The sequence below is a fragment of the Nothoprocta perdicaria genome, unplaced genomic scaffold (genome assembly GCF_003342845.1).
Source record: "Nothoprocta perdicaria isolate Ctin4 unplaced genomic scaffold, notPer1 scaffold_40, whole genome shotgun sequence".
Lineage (NCBI taxonomy): Eukaryota > Metazoa > Chordata > Aves > Tinamiformes > Tinamidae > Nothoprocta > Nothoprocta perdicaria.
Window position 1 is genome coordinate 3217291 of NW_020455644.1, and position 18912 is coordinate 3236202.

The following is an 18912-nucleotide window of genomic DNA, read 5'->3' on the forward strand; positions in this document are numbered from 1 at the left end:
GAAAACCTTAACCAGGACTAATAAAAAAGTACTCTGAAATACTAACATAGGGCCTGATCCTGCAAGCACGCGACTCGGGGAACCCTACCCGATTCCAGTGAGAGTTTTTTGCCCTCAAACTTAGAGAATAAGGTCTTTAAACCACTGTCAGTGTTTATACTTTGCTTACATATAGTGTAAATAGCACACACGCAAACACACATACACACTGGGTGTACATACGTGTGTATATATGTAAGAGTGTGTGTGTGTGTGTGTGTGTCTGTACATACACACAAAATGGCTCCTGAACAAACTTGAGCTCGTGGTTACTTTGAGATGCATCATTCGCAGTGTATAGCCTCCCATTTCTATCTTCTGGCAACAGGACCTATCCAGCGACTTCTGAAAGTTATATACTGTGCCATTTTAATGCCTTTAAGGTAAACGCTGCGAGACAACAGCTCTCTCTTATCAATGGGTCTTCCAGAGAGGATTCAAGTACAGCCAGCCGTCGCCCTGCAAGAAAATCAGGGAGAGTTTACAAACAAGATATATGCACATTCATATACATACACACACACACAAGAAAAACATGTAGCTGTCATCTGAAAATTCAGTGCTTAATGCATTTATAACTGATTTTGGCAGGAGGGAAAATAAGAAGAGGGAGAGAAAAGCAAGGCTGAGAACTGCTGTTTTAAACAGCTACATGAAAGGGGTCACTTCACAATATGGTCACACAGCAACTCCCTAGTTAAGACTTATTTCTCCTTCTTCTCTCTTAGAGAGAGCAAAGCTTAACTAAAGTGAAATCAATTTCACTTGAAGTGGATGAAATCCAAAGCTTTTTAATATCTCTACATGTATACTGGGTAAATATCCCTAGATTACATTCTCTTTAATCTGCCGAGATCAAGATTAGCAGGAGATGCGAGTAGAGAGCACTTACAAATCAAGGTGTGTACTTCCAGGTAAAAAAAATGTAACTTTAGGTGTCTCTCACTAGACCAATTCATTAAAAATTCAGGTTAAATCAGGCAGGTGTAGAGGGAGGTGTAAAAGTTTGCAAAAACACACAAGGAGCAGCCCATTGCTCCTTCCCTAGAGCAGAAATCTAGCAAGACAAAATGAAGGAAAAACCCCGGGATCTGGAATAACAGGAGCCCCAGCAAAAATCAGAAGCCAACCCGTTTGCCCGGCGGGCACAGGGTGCTGCTGGCTCCCAGGAGGATAACACGAGTACCTCTTTGGTGAAATACTTTGGCTTCCAGGGCGCCGGGAGCGCGGCGCGTTGCCTCTCCTCGGCTCGCTGCCGCTCTTCCAGGCGGTGCTTGTGCTCCGTGGCTGCATCGATGTTGCCTTCCTTCAGGGAATTGGTCACGTGCTGCCAGAGGCGCCTGAGACACCAAGGAGGGCGCAAGTGAGTCTCAGGAGGGTAACAAACCCCGTGGCTGCAGCAGATGCCCCAGCGAGGGGCATTTTCACCCGATTTTCACACTTGCTCCGCTCCCAGTATTCTGCTCCCAAGCTAACTTTCCCAGCACCTCTCTCTGATGTCCCCAAGTTTTCACAACCTGTTTAGCGGGAACAGGTCCATTTGGTTTCCATCATCCCGTTCCCATTTTCCCATTCCCACGCTACATGAGCGGGTCACTTCCACATTACAGGGCAACGTTAGGCAGAGGCCAGGGTGCATTAACCCTGGGCACCACGGTCCCCACCAGCTTTACCAGCTGGGCAGGGGATGCACTGACCTAAGCCTGAGATCCTAAGCCCTTTGGATCCACGCTGTATGTTCCCACTTAGCACTAATTACCAGTTTATAACCAGTTTTCTTTCTCCACATAACTGGCCCTACTCAGAGGCAATGCTTTTTCATACCATACTATCCTAGTGACAACTCTGCCCAGAAAAACCCTCACGAGAAGCTGAGCTTGCCTTGAACATCTTTGCAGGGACATTTAAATGAGTTTCTGTTTATAAGCTGATAAACTGCATATCCTGCAGAAACACTGGGTATTTATAACTTGCTTACTAACACGAAACTAGGGGGAAAATGAGTTTGTGATAAACAAGTAGCAAATGGAAGTGGAGAGTATATAAGTAAGTAGAAATAAGTAATAAGTAGAAAATTTAGAGTGCAAAACAACATCTGACCCTGCACGATGATTCAAGACACATCTGTTAAGAAAACATATTTCTAGATTAGCAGATGGAGCTCGTGCTTTTGGATTTGCCTGATTGGGAGAGATGGGATCCACCTCACTGGATGGGGCACGTGTGTCTGTGCCCACAGGCTGCCGGCCCCATTGAGGAGGACGGCCCCGTTGAGGAGGACGGCCCCGTTGAGGAGGACGGCCCCMTTGAGGAGGACGGCCCCGTTGAGGAGGACGGCCCCGTTGAGGAGGACGGCCCCGTTGAGGAGGACGGCCCCGTTGAGGAGGACGGCCCCGTTGAGGAGGACGGCCCCGTTGAGGAGGACGGCCCCGTTGAGGAGGACTTCAAGCTAGGCAGGTCCCGGGACGCAGAGCGTTAGAGGAGCCCCTGCAGTCAGCGAAACAGGGCTCAAGTGGGGGCATCTCCAGCAATGGCACAGAGCTGATTCAGAGCCTACGAGACAAGGCTAAGGGGACACCTCTCCTGGCCCCAGCGCCCCTCTGGAGGGCCCAAAGTGCCTGCACATGGACACACGCAGGACAGAGAAGCTTGGAGACTTCTACCACCCCAGGATGACTGGGAAAGGGGGCACGACCAGGCACAAACAGACCTGGAGGTTCCTGCAGAGCCCTCAGGATGTGGCCCAGCTGATAGAACAGCCGATGGAGAGAGGCTGTTGCTGGACCACATACCAGCAGACAAGGAAGGGCCTCTTGGAGATGGAAAGGTTAGGCGCAGCCTTCGCTGCAGTGACCATGAGATGGTGGATCCTGCAAGGAGGATGCGGAATCACAATCCTGGGCTTCAGGAGAGCAAACTTGGGCCACTTCAGGGACCTGCTCAGAGGAACCCCATGGGATAGGGCTCTAGAAGGAGAACTGGATAATATTCAAGCGTCTTCCAGACTCAAGAACGGTACATCCCACTGAGCAAGAAATTAGGAAAAGAGGACAGGAAACATGTGAAAATGAACAAGAAACTTCAGGCAAAACTCAAACAGAAGAAGGAAGTATACAGAAGGCAGAAGTAGGAATATAGCAGGAATACCTGGCAGGAACATAGAGACACTACCCAAGTATGCAGGAATGGGATGAGGAAGGCCAAGATCCATTTAGAGTTGAACCTGGCAAGGGATGTCAAGAAGAGCAAGAAGGGTTTCTTTAAATTCATCAGAGACAAAAGGAAGCCTAGGGAGAACGTGGCCCTGCTACAGAATAGGGCAAGGGGCCTGGTGGAGAATGAACGACACAGAAGGCAGACTCAACGTCGTCTTTGCCCTGGTCTTTACTGCTAAGACCAGTCCTCAGGAATCCCAGACCAGGAAGAGCTGGGAGGAAAACCTGGACAAACGCAGACTTTCCTCCTTGGTGGAGGAAGACCAGATTAGAGATCATTTAGACCGATTTGACATCTGCAGACCCATGGGCCCTGATGGGCTGCACCCACGAGTGCAGACAGAGCTGGTAGACATCACTGCTAAGCCCCGCTCAGTCATCTTCAAAAGATGACTGGGGATAAGGAAAGGTTCCTGAGGGCTGGAAGAAGGGTGATGCCATTCCAGGGTTCACAAAGACCAAGGAGAACTCGGGAAACTCCAGGCCAGGGACTCTCACCTCTTATCGATAGAAAAAGTGATGGAAGAGCTTATCCTGGATGTGAGCCCTAAGCATGTAAAGGATACATAAAGGTGGCCAAGAGTGGCCACAATGGTCTCACAAAGGACCACTCAAAAGAGTAGGCAGAACACTGCGTTAGCTTTTTCAAATGCTTATTAAAATTAATATACACATCTCTCCTCCACAAAATTAAAACATACATCATTATAACCTAATTGATGTACGGAAGAACCAACACATGCAGCTTCAGCTACTTATGCCTGCATCAACACACTACAAGAAAGGCTTTTTTGAACCGTGCCCTTTTTAACTGCACTTTGCTTCACTATTCTGTTCTCACCTGAAGTTCAGAAGAAAATACTGCAACGCCTCTGTGCTCACCTTGATTCCAGCGGGCCTTGTTTGGCTATTGGTCTAATTTTTTTCCTGATAACAGGTAGCTTGGTAGTGTCAATCACTTTGGTTTCTCCGTTGCTGTAAGTGAATTCCAGCGTGCCATTCCATTCTCCCTGGGCCTTGCACACGATGGTGTTAGTGGGATTATGCTTCACCTCAGCTGTCACCCTAAGAGAAGAGGAAGAAAAAAAAATAATTGGTACCATTTATTAACAGCATTGAGAAAGGCTATTGCAACTAAGCCTACAAGTAGCTTTCTACATCTACAAAATCATATTTCAAGCAGATTTTAGCACCGCTAAAAAGAATGATTCACGTAAGAAAGCTCTGCTTATGTTTGTGGATGTGCATGCATGTGTATTTTAACAACATATTGCAACTTAAAGACAGCAAATTTGCACTCTCTTTGATGGGTGCCAACTACTAATCTGTGTCTTTCAGGAAAATCTCTGTCAAAACTGTTTATGATGATATATTTTCCTGAACACAAGTACCATTAATATGGTTGACTTGCATATAGAATAATTAGATCTACTGCAGCAAAGCAGATATAACCTTACAAAACACCATTTCAAGAGGTAAGTGAACCCATGTCACGGAAACTGCTATAACTCCCAGCAGAACAAGGGTATGTATGTAGGTCTGGGAATGCCTGTAACTGGGAGTCATCAATTTGAGCATTAATAAAGTCAGGAAACTGTCTTACACTGCTCCTCTTCACATTATTCTAGAGAGGCATGTAAATAATATTTTTATCTGGAATTTCAGTGCAAAATAGTGCCCAGTACTGGGCTAATACTAGGAGTAGCAGCACTTATGCTTCTTAGCTCCACTTGACCACCAGTTCATCCACAAAGCTCCCACAGAAGCAGCCACTGGTGCAGCTGGACTATTGCCTTTCCTACACACACTCTCTTCCGACCCTGCACTGTGCACTAGCATATGAGCCATAAAAAGGGGAAGTCATTTAAATAGTTCACAGCAATTTCTGTAAGCGAGAAAGCCTGCACGAACGCATTCACCCTAGCTCAACGAGAGAAATGTATCTCATTAAGTTAAACAATAACTGCAGTAAATTGTGCTCTAAAGTGGAAGCGTTGGGTGTCACTTCAGACACCTACAGGAAAAGAAATCCAGATTTCTGCCAAGAGAGTAGTCTAATAGAAGAATTAAACAGGTGTCCAGGTGAATCTCCCTAATGAAAATCCAGGGGGCGGCCAGCAGGAAGCGGGCAGGAATCCCCCTACCTGTGGACCTTTCCTCCGTAGAAGGGCTTGGTGTGGAAGGTGACCGTGGCCGAGTAGCCGCTCCTGGCGCAGTTGATGCTGACCTTGCCTCCGAGCTCCACCCAGGGGATGGTGAGGATGGAGCGAGCATAGGCACTCGGCAGCGTGAAAACATACTCCTCCTCGTGCTCCAGCAAGTGAAGAACACCTACGTAGGACGGAAGTCAAACAAGAAATATTAAAACTTCCTTGTAAGACCTGGCACACAGAGTTACTCCCCACAGAGACCCCACAGTGCAGGCTACTAAAAAACACCTCTGGAATGCACTCAAAGCAAATCTGCTCTGAAGACAACTACTTTGTGGTCCTGGTGGCACCAAATGGCTTACTAGCAAAACCGGCTGGACTACTTTGTGTTACTGACAAGCAATAAATCGGTCAAAGGGGAAACAGACCAATGCTCTACTACCTTTGAGAGCAATCTCTCTACTGTGCGGATCAAATTCCTAGCAATTCTATCTCACACTGTAAAGGTTCCTCCATCCTCAGCATTATGGGACTAAAACCAAAAATAAAACAAGAAAACTAACAACAGCAGCAAACAAGGGTAATTTTCAAGATCTTTAGGTCTACAGAGACAGTTCTGTGCATGGCCAGGGGCCCTTGGCTCCCTTCCCCAGGCTCATGATGCAGCTCTTCGTAGCTGCACTTTGTTCCTCAGGATGCTAAAGAACCAGGTAAGACCAGGTGAGGAGCCCCTTCAAACTCCACACACAACATCACGTAGTACCAAATATCTGCAGCATATCGTTGATTAGAGCTTTACACTCTCTTGTGTCCCATTTAAAAATTGCCTGAGGACAACAGTTATTGCTTTGAAAACATTCTTTTTCGCAACAGAGACTGAAAATAGCCCATCACAGGAAGCACTGAGACCCCAGAGATGTTTGAAAAACCAGGAAAACAATCTTGACACACAAACAGCAACGGCAACTGCTTAACTACAAGAGGAGCTTCAGTCAATTTACCCTCACCCTCAGGCAGATGGGGAAGAATCAAAATACGTTATTAGCAGTATTTATTTGTTTGCCTCTCTATTTAAGGGAATAATGACACTGATCTTGCAAAACGGTATGAAACGTAACGATGAAAAAGCACCAAGGAGGAACAAGGCGCTACTGCTGCCAGCACAAAAACGCGTCCTTAACGCTGGATGAAGACCCAAAGCTGAACAACACTCGGAATTTAGGAGCACAGAGCTCTAAGAGCCCCGTCCCGTTGGCAAACGCCCCGATGAGCAGCGAGTGCAGGCAGGGGAGCTGCCCGGCGCCTCCTCGCTGATCCTCTCCCTGAGGGAAGGGCCCGCGGGATGCGCGACATGGCGGCAAGCCGCTCGCGCCCGGCCTCCCGCAACCCGCCGGCGCCCCCGCCACAGACGCTTCGGCCCCAACGACCTACAAGGGAAAACTAAGGAAAAGCAGCTGGAAAGGCACCTTGGGGCGTTTGCCCTGTGTTGTGGGATGCTGCTTGTGTGGCGCATGGGGCCTGCGGGCCCCACAGTGGGCGCACAGCCCTGAACGAACACGCCGGTTTGGCCCGTGGCTTCCTCAGAAACGCACATCGAGGCTCTCAAGAACCTCCCATAGCCCAAGGTCGGAAGGACCTTTGGAAACCACCTAGTCCAAGCCCCATGTTCCCTCCACAGGCCAAAGCGCAGCCCCCTGGGATCACCACTTCCCATGATGGCTCCTCTAAGAGCAAGGCTTAAGAGGCCGGTGCCGGGTGGACACTGAATGCGCTGAAGTCTCAAGAACAAAGAGGAGGCTTTAGATATCCCTAACGTGATATTACTTTTATATTAACGAGTATATTAATTTTTCACTCTGTCGCTGGCAGAGCTCACATGCAAAGCATAACTGAAGTGCCGTGAAGGCTGGAGCTCTGCAGGCAGGTTTGGCCTGAGCTTCATGTCACGCCAAGGGACAACTGTTGTATTTGCTACCACAACTTGAATCCTGCCCTAGCTTGGCCAGTTTTAATTTTGAGTAATTAAAAACCCACAAAAAAACCTAAACTCTAATAATTATTTTAGAGAACACTGTGTACTTTTGGGATCTGCTTGCAGCATCTCAATGTATGTAAACCAATCATTAAAAAAAAAACTGCTAAAAATATACAGGGTATTTTTTTTCATTTGTACTCCTATTTATTTCTTTTTAATTAATTCGCTAGTTATAAATACAGATAAAACGTTGTAGAGGATTGCACTCTGTTCAGTAATGATTCCTCCTCTCACATTACTGTTAGAAACTATAGATACTTCTTCAAAAAGATCTTATATACAACTATTATGCACAGGGAAAGAAAGGCACCAGTTTTGTACTCTGTGAGGAAAAACATCTTTAGTGCTCTAGCGTACTGCAGGAAAAAATCCCTGGGAAGGTGATTATTTGATAAACAGGCCCCGAATTTTGAAATTTCCCCTTAAACATGCTATGCTCGCCCTTGGTTGAGACCACATTTCCTCCACGATTCCTCAGCCTGCGCTAAGGGAAGGGCTGTTAGCACCACGTAACTCTGCCCCTTTGACTGCTGCACGGCCCTCACTGACTCTGTAGCTCTGAGAACAGATTTTCCAGTCCCACATATTGACCAAACACACAGAGGAGGCCCGGGATCAATAAAGCAGCTGAAGAGACACGTGAAATTTAATGCTTCCCTCCCATCACTTGGTGATCGATACTTGGGTCGTAAATGGCTGTGGGCAGTTTCCAAATTTATCAGGCTCTTCCCACTATCTACATTATCCATCACGTGCCACAAGGAAGGAGCTGGGTAGGGGGGTGAGCTGCAGATTCAAGCAGGAGAAGGGGAGATGTTTCCACTGGGCTCTTGAACTTGCAAAATATCCCAACCAACTGCCCAGCACTGTGTATTTTACGGCAACTACACCCATTTCCTCAGTTAGGTAACAGCACGTGGCATACAGGAACTGTCTTGAAACCAGTGGGCTAAAAATACTAACACAGAAAACAGCACAAGAGAAACACTTTTACTAGGTCCAGCTGCAAGGAACAGTTAATCTTTGGGGCTGGTAAGTTAAGAAGTCACTTATGCATCAGGAATAGAAATTATTCATTACATAATAATATAACCTATATATATTTTATAATACAAAATTTTAAAATGAACAGATAATCTCCGAATAACTGTTCACTGCTTTCATCCAGCTCTACCCTGGAAAATGCGCTCAACCTTTCCCCTACCTACCAACCCTTCCAAAGGTTGATTTTGAATTCTTTCTCCACAAAATTAACCAGTTCGTTTAACGCAGCTTTTTCCACTGAAACGCCCTACACGATAAAAACCACCATCTGCCTGATGATTCTCTGGATCATGCAGAAAACATTAAATATTTACTTTAACTCTCCCATCCCTTGCCAATTTAAATCCTAATACGATTCTCTTCGTTGCACCCTCTTCCCCTCCTGCGCTCTCTCATTAGAGCCTAATTAACATCAACCAGAATTTGGGGCTGTGCATGCAACATCAATTCTTATATGCAAAACCACTCTCTTCTGTTTAGGGCAGCCTTCTCATGAGGAAATTCACTTTGGACTACTCTGAAAAACACTTCCTGTCATAGAGCAAACAGAAAGCTACTATATTTGTAAAGCATACACACCCAAAGATGAAGAGCAAAATAAAAATAAATAAATAAATAAATTTTTCATGGGGATTTCCAGCAATGTCTTCTGTACCTTCATTCTGCACCTCTGCAACTGAGACTTACTTTGAACTAATAAACAAAAATGAAAGACAAAAAAAATAGATCTTTTTCCCTTTGAGGTGCAACATGCTCTAAATTCTGTAAAATCAACAATATTGAATTATAAACCTGCTACAACAGCACCATACTGCCCTTAAATCTCATGACTATTTACCCTCCTATTAAAGCCTTTGCACCTTCCAAGTCCTTCCTGATTCAGCAAAACCACCAGTGCTTTGAACACTAAAGCACAAAAACTAACATGTCCAATTCACCACGGCCACTGTCACAATCTAAAAAATACCAGTAAGTTTTGGAAACACCTCACAAACTCCTTATATGCTATCAGTCCCAAGCTTTGATACAACTGTAGAGGAACAGCCGAGCTTCATTCATCTGACAGTCACGCAGAAATACTTAGCTGAAAGCAGCGTTTCCAAGTCCAAGTCCTTTGCATATGCAAAGTGAACTCTAGAGCTTACAGTGGGCACCAAACCGAGAGAGACCTTAAATACCAAGAAAATCCTCCAAACGTGTTTCAAGTTAAAGTGATATCAGCCTCTGCACTAACAGAAAGGTAAATAGACAAATATCTTTTCACATTGTAAATCCAGAGTTCAGCAATATATTCCACTGTATTCATGCTAACCTCAGTTTATTACAGAACTTGCATCTATATAGTGCAAGAGAAAGTTTATGTAGTAGTTTTTAGGTTTTGCATAGTTTGCCACAAGCTTTTGCAATGCTTAGCATGAGACAAACAAAAATAGCAAACCCAAATTTCCTCTGCAAATACTCCTTGCAGATACAGTAGCGAACCTTGCAATACAAGGTTCACCCGTAGAAACGCTCCCCAAAGCCTGTTTCTACTCGTGGCACCCCTCCCAGGATCCTGAAAATAAATAAATTAAATAAATAAATGGAGGGGGAGGAAGGTGATGACAATTTATCATTGTCGTAATTTATTCTTACAAATGCACATTACGTGATTCCTGGGCTAGGGAAGCAGTTAATTCCTACACTCCTCATCTCACAAAACTGGGGCACTGCAGGACTTTGAAGTCTTAAGCAACTCCCCCCAGCAGACACCCTCAATCCCAGGGACTCGTGTGTGCTAGCAGCAAGAAAGAGAAATTCCCTTACTCCTGCATAAGTTTGCATTTCATTTGACTTCCACTAAACATCTCAATTCACTGCGAAAATTAGCTCTAGAAATGGGTAGTTACTGGAAAAAAAAATACAGCAAGAGAAACCAACAGCTCAGGCTTGAAGCAGCGCAGTGGGAAGAGAAGCCAGAGGACCCCTTTCCCTTCCCTTCCCTTCCCAATTCCCGTAATTCTGTGATCCAAGCGGACCACCAACATCTAGCTATCACAACAGCATCAAATCCATCGAGGGGGAGGTTTCAGGACCCCTGCATTTGCACTTACGAAAGTGCCACTGCGTCAACACGAGCAAAGAAGCCACTGCAGCCCTTTCCCATCACCTGATCCCATTCAGCTCAAGTCACTGCTGCTCATTCTACCCCTTATTTTCTTCTTTACAGGCCAAACCAAGCACTTACTTCCCCTGGGGGCCTCTGACCACTTCTCAAGAGCAATCTTAAAGCTACTTAAGAGAAAACACTAAGAAAACAAGAAACGCACCCAGGAAATGATGCTCAAATGGCAAAAGGGGTGAAGCTGCTTAGAAGCATCAAATCAATTCATTCGCAGTCAGCAGCGGCTGCCGCAGGTAGAGGCATCAATTCACATGATCCATTAAGGATCTGTCACAATCCCTAGTACTTCTGAATTCATTCTCAATGATGTTTTATAACAAACCACGATTTTTATCTCACCCACGTGACCTGCTACATGGCTTGAGCTAATACATTAATTCACTAAAGTACAGAAACCTCCAATCTTCACAGAAGCGATGAAAAAAGAATGAAAGGCTTAAGTACAAACATATAATTTTACTATTACTTCACTTCAATTGTGAAACTGTTCCACACTGAACTGGATATTATCTTTAAAATGATCAAGATGATTAAAAACATTCCTAGAGGATACACTGCCAATATCCATGTGGGATTACAACTGAACTCGCCCCTGCACTTCAGATGTAATTAGCAGCCCCAAGTACACAGCCTTATCCTTATGTGTGTAGTATCTCATATATGCACATGGACTGCACAACAGCAGCAAAATCTGAACAGCTCCACAGACCCCAGAGTTTTAACCCCAACCACCACAAAAACAAGCACCACAGAGGCAGAGCAAGGCAGTTCATCAACTATATGGATTTTTATTGTATTGGCACCCCTGTTTTGCTCCAAGAAATAAAGTAAGAGCGTCTTCCTTACCTTCACCTACCATAGAAACGCCTATGGACATGCCCATGAACTTGCTCTTGGTCCACACGTGAGCGTTCACGCACATCTTCTTCTCCTTGCACTCGCAGTAAAAGCAAGAGACGGGCGGGTGGTGGGACACTTGCTCGGCCACAAACCTCAGCTTGTAGCTGCCCGGCAGCTCCGGGCCCAGCTCCCTGGCCGCCGCGGAGGCGCCCTGGCCTCGGCAGGGCTTCACTCTGTCCGCAGGCACGTCCCACGAGCAATGAAAGGTTTCGCCAATTATAGGGTTATAGGGCTTCTTGGCCACGGCTCCCTTGCGGCCTTCGTGGAAAGCCGTGAGATAATACTCCACAAAGGCGATAATTCTGTCCTCCGCCGTGGCTCCAGCTGCAATTGACAAAAACAGGTCTGGATGGGCCATGAAATTTGCATACATCTCCAGCAGGGATCTTTTCTCCAAAATAAAGGTGGGAAGCACTACCTGTATGCAAAGCAGACAAAGGCACACGTGACTGCCCCGCGACGGCACCGCGGCCCGGGAGCGCCCCCTCTCCTCTCCTCTCCTCGCCCGCTGCCGTGGGTCGCAGGGGAACTAACAGGCCAAGGGGCGACAAATGAGTGAATGAAATCAAGTGGGCAGCCCCAAGCGCTGCGCCGAGCGCTTCCCGCTTCCCGGGGTGCAGGTTTCCTCTGCTTCCGCCGGCTCACAAACGAACCGCTGCTCTAGGCACGCTCCTCGCTTGCAGGGCGCATCCTCGGGGGCGAACGCAGCTGGCTCTACCAGCAACCCCAGCTCTCACTAAGGCCCTAAGAAAGGCAAACCCGGGAGGGAGGCCGTGCCCAGCCCCCCGAGAGGGGTGTTTCAGGGCGGGCAGCAGGAGCTGGGTGCACACGGGACCCCGCGGCTTGTGGCCGAGCCCAGACCCTTCACCCCGGCTCTCATGCTGGGGCGCCCCGGCCCATGCTCAGCCGGGCTCTGCATCTGAGCTCCGGGACCCTTTTCCAGGCACCCAGGGGAGAAAATGCTCAGGGCAGCTCCGAGGTGCCTCCTGGGATGACAAGGAGCAGATCTGTCACTGACGGACAAAAAACTACCCATAACCAATGATGCCCCGTGCAGAACCGCTGCACTCTACTAAAAACAGTCACAGAGAAACATGCGACCTGGCTCACACAAACAAATTCTTCCACTTTCCTCCCTCTGGCTCCTTTTTTGTCCTTCTCTTTAGAAGGATCTTCCTCCTTTCCTCAAAAGTGAGGAATACTTAGAGCAGGCAGGGAGCTACCCTTGAAATCTAAATAAGTTTGCATCCCCCCGGTTCTGAGCCAGACCAAAGAACTGTTCCATTCCTTTGGATCTCATGGATAATGAAAAAGAAGATTTCGAACCTTTATTGAAGGATTAGCTCTTTAAAAAATAAATAACAAAAAATTCCAGTCACAGTAGTCCACACTCCATTAACTTATCTACACAGTAATTCCACATATTGCAAGTGCACTAAAACAGATGGTCATTTGGTTTGGTAGCATACACACCTACTATACATCATCTAAAACATGTGAATATATTTTATATATATAAATATATGCAGTGTTTACAGGAGAAGTGAATAATTCTTACAAATTTATATCCAAATCAAGCAAAATTATTCCTGTAATATCCCTGAATAATCGAATTGTTTCCTCAAAAGGAAGCAGAGCTACATATGAAAAATACTTGTGGCTTAAAGCTTACACAATTACAATATTACAAGAAAAGCCTAGAAAACATGTCCTATTATCAAACATCCTTACAGCCTGTAAGCATTAGTAGTAACTTCCTTCACCACAAACTACCATAGGCAGAAACACACACCAGCCTTTTATTTTTTGGTAACTAGTCTTCTCTAGAATTGGCTTGTGCAGTTTTCACAGAAATAAATAAAATTTGGGCAGTATTCCCCTTGCCAGCTTTGGGACCATCAAGTCCTTGTGCTGGGGCTTCCAGAGGCACAAGGTCTTCTCCTCTTCCGCAGCCAAACCGAGTAGGCTACCTGGGAAAATGCAAGTCAGATCTACGTTCTTTATTTCCAGACTACAAAGAGAGGTTTTGGTAACTGCATAAAAGGACAAAACAGCCTAATTTTTCCCTCTGAGGAAAAACTGGCAAAGACATCTAAGCGGCTGCAACAGCCTTGCAGGGCACATAGGAAACAGCTTGAGTCTTGCAGCAAAGAATCTCCCTGCTAAAACAAGACTAAAACAAGGCAGAAGAGCCTCTATTCTCCCTCAGGCTTCAAAGTAAAAAGAAAGTGGTTTCATATGGATTCTACCCTTGCCTCTTCACAGGATGAGAAAGAAAAAAAAATAATAGCGTAAGAACAGAGATATTTATCCCTTTTTCTACTGTTTGCTTTGAGGCAAATCATGGGGGCCAGTGTTGCTCCCTGCACTTCTTTCCTTTTGGGAATGCCAACAGGACATGCCATGCTGGGTGTTTCACTGCCTGCAGGAATAACACAGACCATTTTCATCCCACTTACACGGTAAAGTTTGAAACACAGCTTAAAAGCTTAGACATAGGAAGCAAACTACCATGTTAATTTGCAGCAGGCAGACACCCTACCGAATTTTTAGGATCGTTTTTATATAGCCCTTTATTTTTTGCATATAGTAACTATGCAGGGAAGGAGAAGGAACGTGGGAGAGTCTTCAGCCATCCACACCAATTGACAGCATGAATCCGGTAGATGCTATCTGCCAATACATTCAGCAGGCTAATGGAGATTTTTGTCACCATTTTTTTTCATTTATAAATAGAAGTATCAACAAATTAGAAACAAGTTTCTTCAGCAATTCAACTTCTGAGCGAAGTCTGCAAACCCCAGACCCGTCCAAGGGATCAGTTTTGCACCGCATTCCAGCAGCTATGGAGGTGCCTCTGCCCACTCCAGCACGTTCCAGCAAATCCCCATACAGGTTTGACGCTTCGTTGTAGGTTGGTTTGTTTTTCTTTCCTCATCCCAGCACTTTTCTACTGTTCAGTCCTTCATTAGAAGGCCTGGACACGTGACATTTCACACGTGGAACCCCTTTCCAACATTTAATGCTGCTATCATCCTCCTCCTCATGGGAAACACGTGTCACAGCCAGCAAGGCCAACACGAACACAAGCCAACACCCCTCAGGAAAAGGAAAAGCTCCTGTTTCCTCTGATGTGGTACATGAGGGTAACGATTAGGCATCCAGAACCAAACACCATCCTGGGCTCCAAAGAGCCATTTGTCCACGAGAGCATCATGGAACGATCTCTAGCTCATAACAGGAGCCAAAGAAACAACCCTAGGGAAGAAGGCACCGGAAAATGCAAACACTTAAAACATCCTGTTATGATGTTAACTGTGTCACAGCCAGCTGCAGTGGAAGCTTCATCCTTATGCTTCCTGCTTTAGTGTAAAGGTTATCTGCACTCTCACTTTTAGAGGAATAAGGAAGGGTGCCCGGCCAAGCTTTAGCACCTCACGCCCGTGGTGCTGAGGGCCTCATGTCAGCAAGCAAAGTTAATTAAAAAAAAAAGGCAGCCAGCTGTCTTGCAACTTTTTTTTAATCCCCAAAATGGTCAGAAAAGTGATGTGCACATGTGGTATGTCTCATTAATACTCATCATATGTGTATTCATGCATCACAGAGACTACAGATGTATCTGACTTAGCCATATGTCCATATACCTCTTTTCAGGCTGGGTTTGTGCTACACCTATGTTCCTGCCTGCTGATATTTTGCCATACTTCAGATCAGACACCATTATCATTACCCTCAAAAATTCTCATCTAGGAATAATATATATATATGAAATAGGTTAACATACATTTACTTTCCTTTTTTTTTTCCTGCAAATATTTACACTTTCTTATTACATTAATAGTTTGTCTTCACAGCAGAAGGGACAGAAATCCCCAAGAGATGACACTGGATATCACAGGAGAAAGATCCTGTTCATTAGCGAAGACAAAATATTTTTCACACACATAAACACAAACACACACACACACACACAGAATCTTAGCTTAGTTTAAGCATTATGAATCCAGACAGTCTCAACATACCAAAAGAGAAAAGAGGAAGAGCTATGAAAAATTGAGGAGTGTAAAAAAAAAAAACAGAAATTAGCTGTACATAACCTGGATTACTAAGAAGTGACAGACATAAATTATTCACAATTGAAATGATGACACTTTTGTTCTATTAAAGAAAAAAATTATCAAATGCAGCACAGCTATTCCAGAGCTAACTCAGCAATGGATCATAGAATTGTTCAGTCTTGAAAATGCAAATGTTTTTGAAACACTCTCAGTTGTTTCAGAGAAGCAGAATATATTGACAAAGCTTTCTTCTGTAAGAATGTAATAACGGAAATAAATTTTGAGTAATGTGTAAGATGGATAGGAATACAGAGGTAGCTCTTCAGAGTATAAAAACACCCCTGAGAAGAGTCTCTTGCATAAGCTACTTCATGCAAAAACGCAATTCTCCAGTCATCCCAAACTGTTTTGGGATGGAAGTCAAAGGAAGTTATATTTGGAGGGAGAGGGGAGGTAACATTCTTTTTCTCTGCTTGCTTTTAAGAAGAAAGCCTTTGTGAAGGAAAAGGTATTCCATACCTTTAACAAAGCCCACTTGATTTTCAAAGCCACATGAGAAGATAACACAGGAACAAAAGGCTACTTGAGAGGACGAGTTTCCCGTTTCAAGAACATCTACATTATTTTCAAAATGCTAAGGGTTTAAGGTTAATCTCTCGGGTACCATATTCTCTCCATTCACATCCACGTGGGGAAACACACAGTTCCAGGACAAGAAGTATGCACAGAAGGTTGAGCTGGCCAGCTGCTTAATACAGGCAAGGGCGATGCTCAGAGGACTTCTTTGCTGTAGCATCTTTGTGAAGCTGTCAAGTAATTAAATGGAATCCAAGCCTCAAAGCAGTAACTCAAGCACGTATCTCCTTCATCCATAAAATTAATATTATGGTTCCTTGCACACTCAATGCACCCTGACTTACCATACATCTGGGATGCATACAGAACATACAGTTGCTTTGAATGTCTTGTAAAAAACAAAAAAGAAAGAGAAACTCATCCTCATTTTTTGCAGTATTTTGCAAGTAACTTGCAAGTTTGCTTCTTTGATTCGGCTTTTCTACAAAGCTAAAACATGCTCACAGGAATTACACACACATATGCAAAGAGGAAAGACCGAACAATTATACAAGAGAGATAGTGTCCATACCCTGGTAAGGTCCATGCCAAGTTTGAGCTGAGAGATGAGATGGAGAATTACACTACGTTGATCATCCATGACTCCTAAATCCTCCTCTTCATTATCTTCGGTATCTGTCATTTCATCTTCAACTAGGATCAACTCCGAAGCTGAATGCTGAAATGAAAACAAACATCACCATCTGGATGAAAAAGATACAATATGACTCTCTTTCACTGGGTAGGTTTAAAAATAAAACTGGCTCAAGGGAAACACAGTCAGTCCCCTTTAAAATATACAAACAAATTCAGGGATGAGTTTTGTACGGCAATTTTATTCTGTCCTCCAAACAAGAGTGGTAAGAGTGCATAAATTAACCTCTGACACTTCTCTTATTTATAGTGCAGTGACGTCTGGCAGAATTGCAGCATTTTACACTAAATGCACTTCTATTTACGAAATAGAAGTACATAATTGAAAATGAATCTTCAGGAGTTTGTTTCATAAGGAAAAACATAAGATTATTCTTAAGAATATTCATAAGAATATTCTCCAGTGCATATTCATACTCTATATCTATACTGCATGACTGAATTTCACACTACTTCCCCCCCATTCCTTTATCCAACTTCACATTTTCTAAATCCAAGCCTTAAGAATAAAAAGTTAGCCAAAGCTACCGACCACCAGGGCCAAGACCATTAAGTGAAGGAGACTGAAACAAAAGCAGATTTAAAATAAAGTATATAACCTCAAAAATACAAAGACACTGTGTTTTTGGCGGGGGGTACAGGACACCACAGTGAGTCTTTATGACATTTGCTACGTTATGCTGTTTGTGATTGAGTGCAACAGTGACAGCAGCACTGACCATTTTGCAGTCATTAGCTGAAGATCAAGAGACAAGCCTCCCACCAGCTCCCTTCAAGACAGCAGAGAAGGATAATGATCTGCAATACTTCATTTCCTCTCAGGGATTTCAATATATTAGTAATAATATCCCAAACAGGTGGCATTTACTTTGTTCGGTTTTAATTTGAAATTCACCTCCTTTGGTATTCCATTAGAAGTATAAAAGCACAAACCTTGCGGTACCCATTCAGGCAAGGGGTTTCTGTTTCTTTGCCTTTTTTTAAATAAAAATTGTTGTGCTACGGTGCTAACAAATTCACATCTCGCTTTTTTCTTATTCCCCCAAGCCTGCACGCTGCAAAGGAGACAGCTCGAGCTGCAGAAGTTAGCACTGCTTCGTGCCTCATGAAGGGCAGCGTTCCTGCACGAACAGCTCGTTCGTTACATGGGAAATTCTTCAGCTCGCTCGCAGAGACCGCCACGGAAAAAGTTCCATTAAAACTAGGCGACACCCAGAATTAGGTTTTGGGGGGGAAAAAAAGGAAGAAAAACACTCTGAATGCTCACATCAGATAGCCCTCAAGTGAACAGCAGCTTGCTTACATAAGGAGATTGTATGTTACTAAGTATGAGAAACAAGCAGATTTTTCCAAAAGTTGAGTTAAGCTTTTCCTTCCCCCGCCCCTTCAATTACATATTTCAATATCTATCTGCCAAAATAAATTAATACTAGAGCCCTAAGCTCCAGGTAGCTAAAGAACCTGGCAACACCCAGGGGCACTAAATGGTAATTTGCAACTACCTTGCCTAGAAAGTTGCACATGCACACTACACAAAACAGAACCTGGTGATGGCGATATCTGGTGATATCTTGGAGCTTTTCCAAAGGGAAAACCTCACTTTCTTCTTCCCTTTCCACTCCTTCAGAAAATATAGAGCACAATAACCCCTTTTCTGCCATCACGCGCTGCATTCTTATCCAACCGCTGCCTTATCGACAAGCTCCAAGAACAAATCCCTGCACAGAATGATCTGCTGGGAAGGCAAAGCCGGGAGCGCGGCTGCGTTTTCCCAGAGCGAGCGTGCCCAAGCAGGAGAACTTACGGCCGGCGTTTCCAAGGGGGCTTTCCCTTTGATCCAGCTTGACCTCATGGAGAGCACGGAGCTACTGAATGAGCACAGCTGCTTCTGCTCCCGCCATCCACGGAGCGCGCGGCGAACGAGCTCCAGCAGGAATTAGCAGTGCTGGAAACAAGCAGGGAACCTCCCTCCTCACTCACCACCCCCTCTGTCTTTTTTTTTCCCCCTCTCCTTTTTCCTTTTTTTTTTTTTTTTTTT

General features: G+C 44.8%; 1 protein-coding gene across 1 annotated transcript in view; it reads right to left on the minus strand.

Annotated features, from left to right (window-relative positions):
* Window positions 1–273: 273 nt before the first annotated feature.
* Window positions 274–18912, minus strand: part of OSBPL10 (oxysterol binding protein like 10) — a 91653-nt gene continuing 73014 nt past the window's right edge. Inside the window, exons 7-12 of the mRNA XM_026045558.1 lie at window positions 16753–16899; window positions 11494–11965; window positions 5399–5585; window positions 4137–4319; window positions 1226–1379; window positions 274–498 (exon numbers count right to left, since the gene is read on the minus strand). Of these exons, the coding sequence (XP_025901343.1) occupies window positions 454–498; window positions 1226–1379; window positions 4137–4319; window positions 5399–5585; window positions 11494–11965; window positions 16753–16899 (1188 nt within the window). The 3' untranslated portion in view covers window positions 274–453. The remainder of the gene's footprint in view (window positions 499–1225; window positions 1380–4136; window positions 4320–5398; window positions 5586–11493; window positions 11966–16752; window positions 16900–18912) is intronic.